Here is an 18,397-nt window from a genome sequence, read left to right on the forward strand (position 1 = left end):
AAATTCAATTTATTCAAGTTCAAGATTGTGCTATGCCGAAGCCATATTATGTGGGTGCCAGGTGCTGATAAACTAAATTTCATATGAGAGTAATGCACGTTGCAGTAAGGAGCTTATGCTAAGCTAAAATTACACTGATGGATTAATTCCAAAGTTAAAGGCGTGTGTTTCTTGTGGAATCATAACTGCCTTATCACTTATCTGTTATCCGTATTACATGGATAACTCCGGAATCATAATAATTGCCTTATCCCAAATACGGATACGTATAACTCCCGATTCCAATTCCCATGTAGAATCCTGGACAGCAGGGCCGTATCCAGGATTTTGTTGAAGGGGGGGGGGGAGCGTCCAAACACCGATGTACCGAAGGGGATGCTCCAAATTTTCGGAGTCCTGGCTTACAGTCCCCCCGCTAAATATGTCCCTGCTGAACGGTGACCACTATAGGTGATGGTAACGCCTCTACCACCTAACCCTCAGAACTCTATCATAACGTGGTCAAATTCTCAAATAAATGATGAAATTCCATGCCTCGGCTGAGATTGAACCCGTGCCCTCCGATTTACCAAGCGAGCGCCTCGACCACTACGCCACCGTTACAGGACTACCTAGATAGATTCCTAGGAGTCAAACCGTCAGAGCAGTCACTAGAAGGTATGGGAGGTGTCATATTTACCTATCTGATAGTAAGTGGTATGTGACTACATGATGATTGTACATTGTACATGTCCAGTTTTCCTAGCTAATAATTACAAAGTACCTATTGTTTGTGTTGATTTATCGATTACCTATCATGATGTATAGAAATAGAATCATAATCCAAGCTTAGAGCGGATACTTTTAATATTTAAATATCCCAAGTGTTTCCTTTCTATCTTGTTAGGGTCTTGGGGGGGCTCATAAGATTTCTCACCGCTAATAAGACAAAAGGTTTGGATAATTCAATGTTTTACGGGGCATTACATGTTAATTGTGACCTATAGAATCATAATCCAAGCTTAGAGCGGATACTTTTAATATTTAAATATCGCAAGTGTTTCCTTTCTATCTTGTTAGCGTCTTGGGGGGCTCATAAGATTTCTCACCGCTAATAAGACAAAAGGTTTGGATAATTCAATGTTTTACGGGGCATTACATGTTAATTGTGACCGGTACTTGAGGATTTTATAGCTTGATTAGAACAAAAGATCCGGCTAACCACTAGCGGCTGTGGCGGTATCTTGGAGGTTTGATAGAGGGAACTATAACTGCTAAGGTCTTATCATCCCGAAAACGAAGAAGGCAGACAGGATAGGAGAAAGCCAGCTGTTCCGAAAGCAAATCGAAAACAAACAATGACAGTCTAGTCTTTTACGTAAGAATAGCGAGAGGATTCGTTTTGGTAAGGCTTTGACCATAACTCTTTACCGTAGGTCAACTTACAAAATGTATGGATAATGTCTACGAACCATCGCCACGAGTAAAACATCATTCCAATTTTTCATATTTTGAATTTCGTAATTTTTGTAACAGACAAAACCTGAAAATCGATTATCTCGACCCAGTGTTGACAAACAGAAAAATAAGAAACACACATTGCACATCAGAAAAACCGTTAGCCCTTATTCCGAGCTGGAGCAGCCCGGTCGTTTGTTATTCTGCCAAAACGAGGCTGAAAAGTCCGTTTACTTGTCCCAAAGGAAATGTCTGAAAAGTCCCAAAAGGAAACGTCCCGAAGGAAACCATTCCGTACTCATTGCTACCGAAAGAAATTGACAATTTCAAGTCCACAATGACGGTAGTGACGGGCCTTGCCAATAAAATTCACAAGTGTGTGAAAATGACATGTGACAGAAATATGCAACCGTATATTTATGCCTATCCCTCCGGAGTGCCATACCGTGGACACATTTGTCACTAGGAATCAGGAAGACATTGACCTCTCTACAGGGTGACTCGGGAATCCGCCTTAAGTGCAATCCAAGGAGCATTGGAAATTCGCTAGAATTCCTTAGGCCAGTCACTCACTATGAAGGAGATTTGAGGAGCACACATACTATCAGGTAGACCTGACAGGTGCGGCTGAAAAGGTCCGTCTGTCAGGTCAACCTGATACCTGATAAGCACACACACTTTCAGGTAGACCTAACAGGCGGACCTGATCAGGTCCACCTGATAATGAGTCGCTGCCCTTATTATTCAAGGAGTGTACTAATAAGAAAGGCATTTTTTTATATAAAATTGCCCCACTTCCCGGCGGAAATGAACCCGCGAACTAGCGCTTACAAAGCAAACGCGCTACCGGGTCGTAGTGACATAGGGCTTTAATATCGTGGATGGCGCTACTTAAACCAAAACCAAGCCCATAGGCTTGTTCAGTGTACACCCTGTATTTTAAATGGAATACACGGAATTCCTATCTCACATGGGTTCGATGCTATCTACCACGATGATCGCAGAGGGAAACACACGGTAGATTACGTATTCCAATCGCATACTCTAGGACCCGAGACCCAGACTGTGAGAATCTCAAGCCACAGGGGGCCTACCATGGCCTTAGGTGGCCGATAGCCAATTCAACACCACCATTATGTAACGTGTTGTGGGCTACAACGGTGTGTCGAGGTATCCGGGTTTCTGGCGGTCGTTAATTTGGCGAACCAAAACATGTCCAACGACAAGTCATTTGGTCATGTAGTGTGATTAACTTTGAAACTTAAATATGTCCCTGCTGAACGGTGACCACTATATATAGGTGATGGTAACGCCTCTACCACCTAACCCTCAGAACTCTATCATAACGTGGTCAAATTCTCAATTAGATGATAAAATTCTATGCCTCAGCTGAGATTGAACCCGCGCCCTCCGATTTACCAAGCGAGCGCCTCGACCACTACGCCACCGTTACAGGACTACCTAGATAGATTCCTAGGAGTCAAACCGTCAGAGCAGTCACTAGAAGGTATGGGAGCTGTCATATTTACCTATCTGATAGTAAGTGGTATGTGACTACATGATTGTACATTGTACATGTCCAGTTTTCCTAGCTAATAATTACAAAGTACCTATTGTTTGTGTTGATTTATCGATTACCTATCATGTATAAAGAACAAGTTTATTAAATGAAATTTAATACAGTAGGTGGTACCTACCTACCTCCGTACAGAGTTAAGGTAGGTAAGTACATTTACTTACAATATCAAATCTAAATATAACAGGACGGCAAGACAACAGTGTCAGTCATTGAATTATTTAGAGTAGTAGGACTGTCACTATACCATCATGTACCTAGGAATAGGAATAGGTAGGCTTTTTAATGATGAACAAATTAAGACTTACATACTCGTATGTAGGAATGGATCTTGTAAGCATGAAAGATAAAACCTATCATGAACATGACTTCATAATCTTACATCGGAATTTCCACGATTAAGATTAGACTGATTAGAATGTTTTCAGTCAAGAAGTCAAGGCTTGTCTTGATTCGTTGAGTCATCGGTGTACACCTGAACTCCGTTTGTTTTGTGATGAATTTGCTGAATTTGGACGTCCCAAAATGTCCCACGATCCATTTCATTGTTTTCATCACTATCTGAGGAATTTGTTGACTTCCACAGTGCCTCAATAAATGGGTGTGTAGTCTGTGGAGCCAGTTATCTTATCAGAAATACCTAGAGATTATCAAAACTTGGGTATTCTATTAGGTCTATCAGGGATCAGGTAGACCTGGTAGGCGAACGTGATCAGGTGTACCTGTCAGGTCTACCTGGTAGTGAGTGGCTGGCCTTAGGTAGGTATCTATGTATTTCCTCCCTCTGCTTCTTCTTCTTCATCCTCTTCTTCTGGCGCCCGTCTGATTGGGATGTTCGTTATCGTAGACACCTACATACCTACCTGGGCTAAAATTTGCTGTTCGGATGTTGGTTATCAATGTTATCATAATAAATACCTTAGCTGAGTTACCTATTTGGAATTTGCTGGAGTCGACAGATTTTACAACGATGCCTGTCACTCTTCTGCCAGGGTTTCGTAACCTGTAAACCTCCCCCTGAAGGATCTTTCGCTTTTGCAAGTCTTGCATGAAAAATCAGAGATATTGACAGAATCAGAGATATTTTGAATAAGGAAGAAGGATCTAACTTTATTTTCAACAAACCAAGAATACTGGTGATGGCTTTCTCCTACCCTGTCCTCTGACCTCTGATTCGATTACTGTTGATGGGTTCATAGCTTCCCCTTTTCAAAACCTCAAGCTACTCCACTGACTCTACCAGATGACGAGATGAATAGGGCATCACTTTGATTGTTCTCATGGTGATATGTTAGAACTACCATATCTACATACCTATGTACGTCTTACTTCTCGATAGAGATAAATACATACTTGGAGAAGCAGGAAGACAAATAGGACTACTGGAGTAATAGGACTGTCACTATACCATCATATAGGAATAGGTAGGCTTTTTAATGATGAACAAATTAAGACTTACATACTCGTATGTAGGAATGGATCTTGTAAGCATGAAAGATAAATCGAAACACTGAGACCTTCGTTGTTACAATTCCCTCTCTCAAATGCTCAAATCTCTTGGAAAAAAAGAAGGGAAAAAAAAATCCCGCACATACCTACTTACCATCCAGAATACCTACCTGTATAGTGTGTAAAGATTGGTTTTCAAACTTTTCAACCTACCATAATATACCTACGTATAAAATACATATTATGTACTTTTCTGGCAGGACTAACTACATACATAGATAAATTCCTAGGAGTGAAACAGTCAATGAGTCAAAGGAAAGGTATGGGAGCTGTAATATTTACCTATCTGATGGTAACTGGTATGTCTACATCATCTACATGTCCAGTTTTCCCAGCTACATAGTACCTATTGTTTGTGTTGATTTTTCGATTACCTATCATTGCCATGAATAACATGACTTCATAATCTTACTATTTATTGGAATTTCCACGATTAAGACTATACATAGAATATATAGATTCAGTCAACGATTTAGATTAGAATGTTTTCAGTCAAGAAGTCAAGGCTTGTCTTGATTAGTTGAGTCATCAATTTATACGTACACTTGAACTTCGTTTGTTTTGTGATTAATTTGCTGAATCCCGATGTCCCGAAATGTCCCATGATCCATTTCATCATTTTCATCACTATCTGAGGAATTTGTTGACTTCCACAATCCACAATGCCTCAATAAATAGGTGTGTGTAGTCTGTTTAGCAGTTATCTTATCAGAAATACCTAGAGATTATCAAAACATAGGTATTCTATTAGGCCAGCCACTCACTATCAGGTATCCGGTAGACCTGGCAGGCGAACCTGATCAGGTGTACCTGTCAGGTCTACCTGATGGTGAGTGGCTTGACTTAGGTATCTATGTATTTCCTCCCTCTGCGTTTTCTTCTTCTTTTTCTTCTTCTTCTTCTTCTTCTTCTTCTTCTCCTTCTCCTCCTCCTCCTCCTTCTTCTTCTTCTGGCGCCCGTCTGATTGGGATGTTCGTTATGTAAGATACCTACCTACTGAAATTTTGCTGTTCGGATGTTGGTTATCAATGTTGTCATAACAAATACCTGAGCTGGAGTTAGCTGTTTGGAATTTTGCTGGAATCGACAGATTTTACAGTGACGCCTGTCACTAGACAGTTCTTCTGTCAGGGTTTCGTAACCTGTAAACCTTCCCCTGAAGGACCTTACGCTTTTAAAAGTCTTGCATGGAAAATCATGGAATTTGAACAAAGCTAAGCTAAGAGTACTTACAGCTAGCTTTCTCCTATCCTATCATCCTCTCATTCGATTTCGAAACGATAAGACCTCCGTTGTTACAGTTCCCTCTCTCAAACCCCTTGAAAAAAAAAAAGAGAAGAAATCCCGTACTTACCATCCAGAATACCTACCTGTTCGGATTGGTTTTCAACGTAGCTAAATAATACAATACCTATGTTTACATATGTACTTTTCTTGCCCTTCAAACCACTAGCTATCAGCAGTCAGCCAAATGAGCCGAAGTCCTTGAAACGTTGTAGTAGTGACAGCCAGAAGATTTGGTCGGTTTCACTCGAGAAAACTTGCAACTGCCCCTCCCCTTGTTGAAAATCTTCAAGGTCAGTAGGTATCTAGGTGCTGTGACCGCAAACCAGTAGCCGAATCAGGTGCAGCGTAGCTTGTGCTATGCTCGAACGTAAAAAATTCGAAATAAGTTTGTATTTCTCAATCGTGCTGTGAGGCGGGCGAACGTCGAAAATTCGACGCCCCACTTATACGTTAGAATAGCGAGAGGATACGTTTTGGTAAGGCTTTGGCCATAACTCTTTACCGTAGATCAACTTACAAAATGTATGGATAATGTCTACGAACCATCGCCACGAGTAAAACATCATTCCAATTTTTCATAGTTTAAATTTCGTAATTTTTGTAACAGACAAAACCTCAAAATCGATTATCTCGACCCAGTGTTGACAAACAGAAAAATAAGAAACACACATTGCACATCAGAAAAACCGTTAGCCCTTATTCCGAGCGAAACAATGAGACCTTCGTTGTTACAATCCCCTCTCTCAAATCTCTTGGAAAAAAAGAAGGGAAAAAAATCCCGTACATACCTACAGAATACGTACCTGTATAGTGTGTAAAGATTGGTTTTCAAACTTTTCAACCTACCATAATATACCTACGTATAAAATACATATTATGTACTTTTCTTGCCCTTCAAGCCACTATCAGCATCCAGCCAAATGAGCCGAAGTCCTTGAAACGTTGTGGTAGCGGCAGTCAGAAGATTTGGTCGGTTTCACTCGAGAAAACTTGCAACTGCCCCTCCCCTTGTTGAAAAACTTCAAGGTCAGTAGGTATCTAGGTTCTGTGACCGCAAACCAGTAGCCGAATCAGGTGCAGCATAGCTTGTGCTATGCTCGAATGTAAAAAATTCGAAATAAGTTTGTATTTCTCAATCGTGCTGGGAGGCGGGCGAACGTCGAAAATTCGACGCCCCGCCGTTCTGTGCCAATATTAGAAGCGCTAAGTCGCGGGTTCGATTCCTGCCCGGGGTGGATTTTATCCTGAACGGATAAGGTTCATTCGCGAAACGGCTGGCTTTCTCCTATCCTGTCTTTCTTCTCTCTTCGCTTTCGGGGCGACAAGACCTCGGCAGAATTCCCTCTATCAAAACTCTTGATAGCTTAGAAGTAAATCCTATATCTCCAAGAATACATCCTACCCAGAGGTTATCCGATCCTGGTTTTAACCAATCCCGTACAACCATGATCTTGGTAATCTGAGGACAATTGTGGACACAACAAGGTGTTTTCAGTAGCTAAAACTACTTAGGAAAAAAACCTGCAGCTACTCAGTTACATTGGTATCTTATAACGAACAAGTTTATTAAATCCTAAATATATACAGCCCCTTGTGTAACTGACTGACTCACTCATACTAATTCTAACCCACTTCTAGATGAGCTAGGAAGATGCGGTTTACGTATGCTAAGAGAGACAATGGACATCTCAATTGTCTGGATATTGACACTCCAACTCATTTCCCTCATAGTTCTCACACATCATAACGTGTTTTGCAGACATGCAAATATGAAGGCAAAGTTTATACACATTACAAACATACCTACAAAGTAATCAAAGTATACAATCGCAAAACATTGTTCACATCACTGAAGAATGACAATATTCTTTTGTTTACATTGTATAACTCAAATATGAAGGCAAAGTTTATACACATTACAAACATACCTACCTACAAAGTAATCAAAGTATACAATCGCAAAACATTGTTCACATCACTGAAGAATGACAATATTCTTTTGTTTACATTGTATAACACACTGCATCAATATTGTCCTATTACGCATGCATGTCCTTCCGCTGGTAACACATACAGGACATACCGGATAAAACTTCCTTCTTTCATCTTCCTAAATATCTCTATCAACTTGTAAACAATTTCAGTGTCAGATTTGTTTGTAAACATTTTGTCTAAACACCGTAGTTGTAAACGTTGTTCAACTTTAGTGATATGTCGAGAACTGTTCACAGGTTCGATTACCGCTCGGAGCGGTCTTTATCCAAAACAGATACCTAAGGTTTGTTCTCGGAACGGCTAGCGGCTTCCTCGTATCTTATCCTCCTTCTGTCTTCAATTTCGGCACGATAAGACCTTCGTTGCTACAGCTCCCTCTGCCAGCCTAGTTAACTTGTAAGGTCGAGAGGTCGATTCCCACCCGGAGCAACCTCTAAACAGATAAGGCTCGTTCTCGGATTGGCTGGCTTTCTCCTATCCTATCCTCCTATCTTCGATTCCGGGGCATGGCATTAAGACAGTTCCCTCTATGAAACCTCTTAAAAAAGATACGATATCGGTGAAATCAGGGAGTTCACAATATGACAATAACCCATAAAACTCCTCAAGAGCATTTTCTTTAATCATTTCCTCATACTTCACATCGCTACTTGGTAATGCATTCAGCCCACCTATCAAATCATCATTGTTCTCTAAAAATCTTTCTAAACACCTCAACTAAATTGAAACAACATCCTGTGTAGGTAGTAGGTATAGATTCTTTATTACAACACAAAAATTATCATAGAAAACCTGATGGTTATGCAAATTGAAACCTAAAACCTTCTTAATGAATGAAGACTGAGGAAGACTCAAAACCTTCCTTAATAGCGCCTATCCTGTCTTTCTTCTCTCTTCGCTTTCGGGGCGACAAGACCTCGGCGGAATTCCCTCTATCAAAACTCTTGAAAATAAAAGTTCCGAAGTCAATTTGTACCGGATTATTTGCGCGTGAGTGTAGCTTAGAAGTAAATCCTATATCTCCAAGAATACACCCTACCCAGAGGTTATCCGATCCTGGTTTTAACCAATCCCGTACAACCATGCTCTTGGTAATCTGAGGACAATTGTGGACACAACAAGGTGTTTTCAGTAGCTAAAACTACTTAGGAAAAAAACCTAAACCTTAATAGCTACGTACGTGAAACACTAAAAGAGTGTTCGAAAACATAGGTACATAGGAAGAACAGTCAGAATGAATGGGGTACGTACGTATACTTAATCCTTGGGTCTCCAGTTCTTAATCCTTAGCTGACTTTGCTGAATTATGCTTTAAGTTTGGGCACTTTGGACTGACAGATGACATTAAAAGATCGCAATCTTATAACGAACAAGTTTATTAAATGAAATTTAATACAGTAGGTGGTACCTACCTACCTCCGTACACAGTTAAGGTAGGTAAGTATAAGATCGCAGGTCTTCCGTTCTTCATTTCTATTGTGCTTGCAGGTACTTAACCCAGCAGTTGTTTGAGATCAAGTAAAAACTTACGTAAAACTAATGCAGACAGAGACAATGTATTATCTCCTTTGATCTTTTATTGAACCCGGGTCCGAACTCCGAACTACTCCCAGTCTAAACTTCCAACAAAGAATTGAACGGCGCGGCGGACCCTGGTACCAATATCAAAGAGTTTTGATAGAGGACACTGTCACAACGGAGGTATTATAGTCCCAGAATGCAAGAGAGAAGGAGAGGATTGGAAAAAGCCAGCCGTTCCCAGAACGAACTTAATCTGCTTAGGATAAAGTTCGCCCCGGACGGGAATCGCGAGCGGTCTTTATCCAAAACAGATAAGAGATAAGGTTTGTTCTCAGAACAACCGGCTTTCCCCATCCTATCTTCCTTTTATCTTTGATTCCGGGACAATAAGACCTCTGTTGTTGCAGTTCCCTCTATCAAACTTCAAAAACAAGAAGATGTTGATGAATGATGAAATCGGGGAGTTCACAATATGACAATAACCCATAAAACTTCTCAAGAGCATTTTCTTTAATCATTTCCTCATACTTCACATCGCTACTTGGTAATGCATTCATCCCACCTATCAAATCACCATTGTTCTCTAAAAATCTTTCTAAACACCTCAACTAAATTGAAACGACATCCTGTGTAGGTAGTAGGTATAGATTCTTTATTGCATTCAGCCCACCTATCAGATCACCATTGTTCTCTAAAAATCTTTCTAAACACCTCAACTAAATTGAAACGACATCCTGTGTAGGTAGTAGGTATAGATTCTTTATTACAACACAAAAATTATGATAGAAAACCTGATGGTTATGCAAATTGAAACCTAAAACCTTCTTAATGAATGAAGACTGAGGAAGCATAGGCGGTTCTTGCCTAAATTTTTGGGGGGGCTTGATTTTGAAGGTACACCTTCAAAATTTTGATTTAGCTTTATGTAAAATTCATAGGTACCTAATACGTGTACCTAGGTATACTTAATCCTTGGGTCTCCAGTTCTTAATCCTTATAAGCTGACTTTGCTAAATTACCTATGCTTTAAGTTTGTTTGGGCACTTTGGACTGACAGATGACATTAAAAGATCGCAGGTCTTCCGTTCTTCATATCTATTGCTTGCAGGTACATAACCCAGCAGTTGTTTGAGATCAAGTAAAAACTTACGTAAAACTAATGTAGACAGAGACAATGTATTATCTCCTTTGATCTCTTATTGAACCCGGGAAAGATCGCAGGTCTTCCGTTCTTCATTTCTATTGTGCTTGCAGGTACTTAACCCAGTAGTTGTTTGAGATCAAGTAAAAACTTACGTAAAACTAATGTAGACAGAGACAATGTATTATCTCCTTTGATCTCTTATTGAACCCGGGTCCGAACTCCGAACTACTCCCAGTCTAAACTTCCAACAAAGAATTGAACGGCGCGGCGGACCCTGGTACCAATACATATAACAGGATGGCAAGACAACAGTGTCAGTCATTGAATTATTTCTTCAAAGAGTTTTGATAGAGGACACTGTCACAACGGAGGTATTATAGTCCCAGAATAGAAGAGAGAAGGAGAGGATTGGGAAAAGCCACCAAAGAGTTTTGATAGAGGACACTGTCACAACGGAGCTATTATAGTCCCAGAATAGAAGAGAGAAGGAGAGGATTGGAAAAAGCCAGCCGTTCCCAGAACGAACTTAATCTGCTTAGGATAAAGTTCGCCCCGGACGGGAATCCAACCCACGACCAGTTCTCACAAGGCAGGTACCTTCCAAGGTACCTAGGCTGGAGCAGCCCGGTCGTTTGTTATTCTGCCAAAACGAGGCTGAAAAGTCCGTTTACCTGTCCCAAAGGAAATGTCTGAAAAGTCCCAAAGGAAACGTCCCGAAGGAAACCAGTCCGTACTCATGACTACCAAAAGAAATTCACAATTTCAAGTCCACAATGACGGTAGTGACGGTACCAACTGTTTGTTGACACAATAAAACTCCCTGGCCTTGCCAATAAAATTCACAAGTGTGTGAAAATGACATGTGACAGAAATATGCAGCCGTATAATTATGCCTATCCCTCCGGAGTGCCATACCGTGGACACATTTGTCACTAGGAATAAGGAAGACATTGACCTCTCTACAGGGTGACTCGGGAATCCGCCTTAAGTGCAATCCAAGGAGCATTAGAAATTCCCTAGAATTCCTTAGGCCAGTCACTCACTATCAAGGAGATTTGAGGAGCACACATACTATCAGGTAGACCTGACAGGTGCGGCTGAAAAGGTCCGTCTGTCAGGTCAACCTGATACCTGATAAGCACACACACTTTCAGGTAGATCTAACAGGCGGACCTGATCAGGTCTACCTGATAATGAGTCGCTGCCCTTATTATTCAAGGAGTGTACTAATAAGAAAGGCATTTTTTTTTATAAAATTGCCCCACTTCCCGGCGGAAATGAACCCGCGAACTAGCGCTTACAAAGCAAACGCGCTACCGGGTCGTAGTGACATAGGGCTTTAATATCGTCGATGGCCCTACTTATACCAAAACCAAGCCCATAGGCTTGTTCAGTGTACACCCTGTATTTTAAATGGAATACACGGAATTCCTATCTCACATGGGTTCGATGCTATCTACCACGATGATCGCAGAGGGAAACACACGGTAGATTACGTATTCCAATCGCATACTCTAGGACCCGAGACCCAGACTGTGAGAATCTCAAGCCACAGGGGGCCTACCATGGCCTTAGGTGGCCGATAGCCAATTCAACACCACCATTATGTAACGTGTTGTGGGCTACAACGGTGTGTCGAGGTATCCGGGTTTCTGGCGGTCGTTAATTTGGCGAACCAAAACATGTCCAACGACAAGTCATTTGGTCATGTAGTGTGATTAACTTTGAAACTTTACTCACTATTGCCAACCTATGATTAACTTTAACTAATTATTGACAATTAATAATAAGACATTGGAGTTGTTATGATCAGATGGACAAGTTTATTGACGAGTTGGTTTGATATAAAGTTTAATAACAATATTGTTTGATTGGGTGACGTGTGATGAGATTACCCATTGTTTAACCCTCCAGGCCTGCCTCTTCATAGGAGTTACCTAAGGTGCTATATCCAAGAGTAATAATAAGACATTGGAGTTCTTATGATCAGATGGACAAGTTTATTGACGAGTTGGTTTGGTATAAAGTTTAATAACAATATTGTTTGATTGGATGACGTGTGATGAGATTACCCATTGTTTAACCCTCCAGGCCTGCCTCTTCATAGGTCTTGAATATTTTAAACAGCGCAGAGCAATAGGCGGCATTTCTTAGATCAAGTTTATTGTCACTTTTCTCTGCATACTCCAGAATATCTCGTCCTGCCCGCTGATACTCAGTACGTACGAAGAACGAACTTTATCTGTTTAGGATAAAATCCCCCCGGACGTGAATCCAAATGTGCCAAATAGAAGGCTTACATCACACTTCTGGGCAGTTCTGACCTAACACCAACTCTGGATATCACCAAAAACATCCTCCCCTGCGGTCGAACAATGAAGCCATATTTGAACCATATCAAACCATGTTAGTCATTTCTCATTAGTGAAGTAATGTGATGACATTCAAAGAATAACACAAATGTAATTGCTCATCAAAACAAAACAACTGAATGACATAATCGAATTAGTGGCGACTTCCCAATGGAAGCTAGGGAAGAAGGGTTCCAAATTAATGTGGATGTTCCAAATTATACTTAGGCATTTAGGGCCTCTGAATATGTCCCGAAGGGCCCCTAAATCACCGGGGGTTTGATATACACCAATGATCGGCATACTGTTGATGGGTTCATAGCGTAATAATAAGATATTGGAGTTGTTATGATCAGATGGACAAGTTTATTGACGAGTTGGTTTGGTATAAAGTTTAATAACAATATTGTTTGATTGGGTGACGTGTGATGAGATTACCCATTGTTTAACCCTCCAGGCCTGCCTCTTCATAGGTCTTGAATATTTTGAACAGCGCAGAGCAATAGGCGGCATTTCTTAGATCAAGTTTATTGTCACTTTTCTCTGCATACTCCAGAATATCTCGTCCTGCCCGCTGCATCGAATGTGTTAAACTAGACTGAACAATGTCCTTCTCTGTAGCATTTGAGATTCGATCTTCATACATTGCACTCTTCTGAATGCGGATTTTCTTATTGAAAGTGTCGGATAGAGAAGTGTCGATTGAACTCAGGAGAAGATCACTGATTTCTTTGTCGTAACCGAAACTCATTCTTCCCAGAGAGCTGTGGCTGATATTCTTCAACCACTCAAAGTAGGACACCGTTACACCACCAGCATTTGCGAAGATATCTGGAATGATAAGGACATTCTTCTTGAGAAGCATAGCATGAGCTGCCGGAGTGAGAGGACCATTAGCTGCCTCCACAATGATCTTGGCTTGAACTTTATCAGCATTTGATTTCCGAATGACTTTTTCAATAGCCGCAGGAACCAAGATGTCTACTTTGTCGAACATAATATCGGTTGGAGCTGATTTGGTCCCGGGATAGCCTTTGATTGTCCCTTTGGTTATCTTGTATGTATGGAGATCTTTATAATTGATCTCAGTGCCCTTGTCAGGAACAATAGCTGTATCATGTTCTACGATTGCCAAACATTTGGCTCTGCCTCTTCGAAAGTATCTTGCCGCGTGAAAGCCAACGTTCCCAAAGCCTTGCACAATATAAGTTTTGTTTTCCATGCAAGGTTCTAGTCCAATCTCACACATGTATTCTTCATTGTTTACCAATATTTCAGCTGCAGTGAACACTCCACGACCAGTGGCAGATTCTCTTCCTCGGATACCTCCCAGGAACAGTGGCTTTCCAGTGACCATACCAAGGGCATTGATGTTTGTACTGCCCAATGTTTTAGCGTAAGCATCATAGAACCAAGACATTTCACGAGCGGAAGTATTGTAATCAGGTGCTGGGACATCTATTCCGGGCCCCACATAGTTCTTCTTAATAAGTTCCAACGCAAACTTTCGAGTGATTCTTTCCAATTCTCGATTGTTGTACTTACTTGGATCAATCCTGATGCCACCCTTGGCACCTCCGAACGGTACATTACTGCAGGAGTTCTTGTAAGTCATCAGAGCGGCTAATGCTTTTACTTCATCTGGATTAACATCAAGTGCATATCTTATTCCTCCCTTGGTAGGACTTTTGTGAGTGCAATGATGACACCTGTAACATTGGATGAGTTCATACTCACCGCTATCTCTCCTGAAAGGGAACTGAATTTCTAGCAGAGATGAATAGTTCTGCATGAGCATGATGATACCATTCCGGCGCAATGCTATATCCTCGTCTGTAAATTTTCGAGCTCTAATAGACACATCAAATTCCGGAATGAGATTCTGAACAGCTCGGTGAAAATAATATTCAACGCTCTCGAAAAATCCTGGATTTTCTTTATCCGGAACATCTTTCAGTCTTTCAGGAATTTTATGGCCACTCTGAGGGTTGCTTCCATCATTCTTCTTTTTGTTATTGCTTCCATCATTCTTCTTTTTGTTATTGCTTCCCATTCTCACTGACGCTGTTCCATTTAGCCCTTTGTGTTTGAATAAAAACAGGCGCGAACTGTTGGCTAGTCTCTGCATGGGTGGATCCCGTTTGAATCGGCAAAAGATCCAATTTAGCCCTTTGTGTTTGAATAAAAACAGGCGCGAACTGTTGGCTAGTCTCTGCATGGGTGGATCCCGTTTGAATTGGCAAAAGAAAATCTAATCCACTTCTAAATCAGAAATAATTTTTCAAACTTTAAAATTCGGGAAAATTGTTTTTCGACAGCAAGCTACTGGCTACTACATTCTGCAATCTCTCCAATACAGACGATCGTTTTGTGAACGTCAAAGAGAGGGGAAAAACCTTCGGCAAAAGAAAATCTCAAATTCAGAAATAATTTTTCAAACTTTAAAATTCGAGAAAAGTGTTTATCGACAGCAAGCTACTGGCTACTACATTCTGCAATCTCTCCAATACAGACGATCGTTTTGTGAACGTCAAAGAGAGGGGAAAAACCTTACCAGGTATCGTAGCTACAAAGGCATATATGGTAGAAGTTGAGAGGTATATGCTGTGCTTTACTCGTAATTTAGGTATATAATCTATCGCAAGTACCACAGTAAAAGGTTCAAGAGGTGGAAGTTGAGAGGTATATGCTGTGCTTTACTCGTAATTTCGGTATATAATCTATCGCAAGTACCAAAGTAAAAGGTTCAAGAATTGAGAACTCGACCGGTCTCACAAATTTGTTATAGGAATTCCTTTGCCCTAAATAACCGGGGGTTTGATATACACCAATGATCGGCATACTGTTGATGGGTTTATAGCTTCCCCTTTTCAAAACCTCAAGCTACTCCACTGACTCTACCAGATGACGAAATGAATAGGGCATCACTTTGATTGTTCTCATGGTGATATGTTAGAGCTACCATATCTACATACTACATACCTTTGTACGTCTTACTTCTCCATAGAGATAAATACATACTTGGAGAAGCAGGAAGACAAATAGGACTACTGGAGTAGTAGGACTGTCACTATACCATCATATAGGAATAGGTAGGCTTTTTAATTATGAACAAATTAAGACTTACATACTCGTATGTAGGAATGGATCTTGTAAGCATGAAAGATAAAGAAATAATTAATATGTACGTATGCTCAAATTCAGAAATAATTTTTCAAACTTTAAAATTCGAGAAAAGTGTTTATCGACAGCAAGCTACTGGCTACTACATTCTGCAATCTCTCCAATACAGACGATCGTTTTGTGAACGTCAAAGAGAGGGGAAAAACCTTACCAGGTATCGTAGCTACAAAGGCATATATGGTAGAAGTTGAGAGGTATATGCTGTGCTTTACTCGTAATTTAGGTATATAATCTATCGCAAGTACCAAAGTAAAAGGTTCAAGAATTGAGAACTCGACCGGTCTCACAAATTTGTTATAGGAATTCCTTTTACATTCATGTTACCGACTGCTCTATTGCTCTATATTACCCAGAAACACGATATCAGAATCAACCAAATTGATGTCCCATAACCATAACATTTAGCAGTAAAGAAATTGAATCCAATCTAAAAGATTTAAATTGATTAAATCTCTTCCAGCAGTGATGCGTTCTTCAGGCCTGGCTTAGGATGATTATTTCATGTTCCACATAATATGTTGATCTCCTTTCTTTCCCCGTCCGTGAGGTAGGCCATGTGTCGATAGCGATAACGGATAACATATGGATAGATATCACATTTTATCCAAACCAGGGCATCAAAGAATCAGGACAATTTCTTTCTTTGATGTACTTACCTATGTAGTAAATGTAGCATGTACGAGTACTTCCATTTAACAAATTAATTTCTACTGAGATGGAACTGAAGAACCTATAGATTACAAATTAATATACTCGTAAGTATATCTCCGATTAAGGTCGGAACTTGCTGTGTTTGGCTAATGCGGGATTGGGCTGCATAATTTGCCAAAGATAAACATTTTAAAGTTTGAAGAAAAGGAATGGAAAAGCCAAGAGTTTTTCTACGCAAACTCCTAACTCCTATAGCCTTTTTCTATGTATAGGTATTATTTTTTCAAAAGGAAGATGGTAACAAAGATCCGAAAAAATTAGACTTGGGTTTTGTACAACCACCTTCTCCAGGATGCTGAACATTTGAGAAATTTCGCACACACACCGGAAAACCAAATTCATTCTAGTCCAGAACCATGCGAGAATATAGGGGAGGAGGTTGAAGGCAATGAAGATATCATTCTGCCTGAAAGTCAATACTCGGACACACCGATCAGAGTGAGAAAGCCTGTTAAATCAAATACACAGGAGAAAGACAAAAAAGCTTATACCAGTGTTCACAACAACTCAACAGTATTGGACAATGGTGTCACTTCTCATTTATTACATCATGACGTCACAAAGTCAAAACAAAATCAACCATTATCAGGGAAACCAGTTCAAACTCCCCCCTATTCAGAACCTCCGAAGTACAAGCCAATAGGTTTGATAGAAAGTGAAAAGTTAAACTATCTTAGGAAGAAAGATAATAGAAAATCTCTGGGATTGATAAGAAATCCTGACAAGAAGTCGTCAATAGAGAACACTAAGAAAAATAGACACTCGATGTCATTGAATCTAGTCATTGAGAGATGCAGAGATGTCCTTTAATTTGCCAATATCAAAAGTGATTATATTATTTCACTGAGGGCCTGGTTATGAAATACTTGCACATCCTACGTATGTAGGAGTGATGGAATATGGACGTACATATTTGAATTTTATTCAAATGGAATTGTGGTATTTTAGGATGATAGGTACCAGTTTTTAGTAAATATCAACAGAAGGTCAACTGTGTTTTAAATTGCAAAAGTTGGTACCCAGTACCTACCAGTTACCGTAACATGTTACGTATGTTGCCGAAATGGCATAGAGTAGGTACCTATATGAATAGGTACAGTATCTGCTTAACTCCATAACCAAAAGCCCACTCAGAGGCTTAAGTGTAGGGGCAAACAATCCTAAAGGATCGGTCTAGCTTCTATTAATGTACAAGGAACAGCTCGGTACCTGTGTCATAGCATGTCCCCATCATCCATTTCAGTTCTCCCCTTTGGGGGCAAACAATAAACCCATTTGTGGGTCCTACATTTTTAGGTGCTGACCAGGTCAGCAAAAATGAAAATGGCATAGGTACTCACCTATATGAATAGGTACAGTATACAGAACAGCTCGGTACCTGTGTCATAGCATGTCCCTTAATCCATTTCAGTTCTCCCTTTGGGGGCAAACAACAAACCCATTTGTGGGTCCTACATTTTTAGATGCTGATCAGGTCAGCAAAAATAAATGCACCAAAAAGTCGCCTGATTTTTTCTTTTTTTTTTCCAACTCTTGGAGTGCAAAATATTGTCAACTCCAAGGGTGTTGGATAATAATGTTTCAAAAAATGACATACTCAGCCAACCACCTGTCTAAACAGATTACCAGAGAGAAATCTTTAATTGAATACAGGTGCATTCAACGTCATAAAACGAGAAGGTC

At 40.3% G+C, this 18,397-nt stretch overlaps 1 protein-coding gene across 2 annotated transcripts; it reads right to left on the minus strand.

Annotated features, from left to right (window-relative positions):
* Positions 1–13,162: 13,162 nt before the first annotated feature.
* On the minus strand, positions 13,163–15,317 carry LOC103512300 (glutamate dehydrogenase, mitochondrial-like). Of its 2 annotated transcripts, XM_008477057.1 has the most exons (3): positions 15,220–15,266; positions 14,984–15,057; positions 13,163–14,893 (listed from the first exon to the last, which is right to left on the minus strand). In XM_008477057.1, exons 2-3 carry the CDS (start codon positions 15,036–15,038, stop codon positions 13,266–13,268), a joined length of 1,683 nt encoding a protein of 560 aa, XP_008475279.1. In that variant the 5' UTR covers positions 15,039–15,057; positions 15,220–15,266; the 3' UTR covers positions 13,163–13,265. The 2 variants fall into 2 exon arrangements, with proteins under 2 accessions (XP_008475279.1, XP_026681615.1); XM_026825814.1 differs by lacking the exon at positions 14,984–15,057 and having other exon boundaries at positions 13,163–14,976; positions 15,229–15,317.
* Between the last annotated feature and the right edge of the window lie 3,080 nt (positions 15,318–18,397).

The sequence above is a fragment of the Diaphorina citri genome, unplaced genomic scaffold (genome assembly GCF_000475195.1).
Source record: "Diaphorina citri unplaced genomic scaffold, Diaci psyllid genome assembly version 1.1 scaffold821, whole genome shotgun sequence".
Lineage (NCBI taxonomy): Eukaryota > Metazoa > Arthropoda > Insecta > Hemiptera > Psyllidae > Diaphorina > Diaphorina citri.

Excerpts from the sequence above, each read along its gene's own strand:
- LOC103512300 (XM_026825814.1), bottom strand. The coding sequence starts at position 14,948 with ATGCAGAGACTAGCCAACAGTTCGCGCCTGTTTTTATTCAAACACAAA.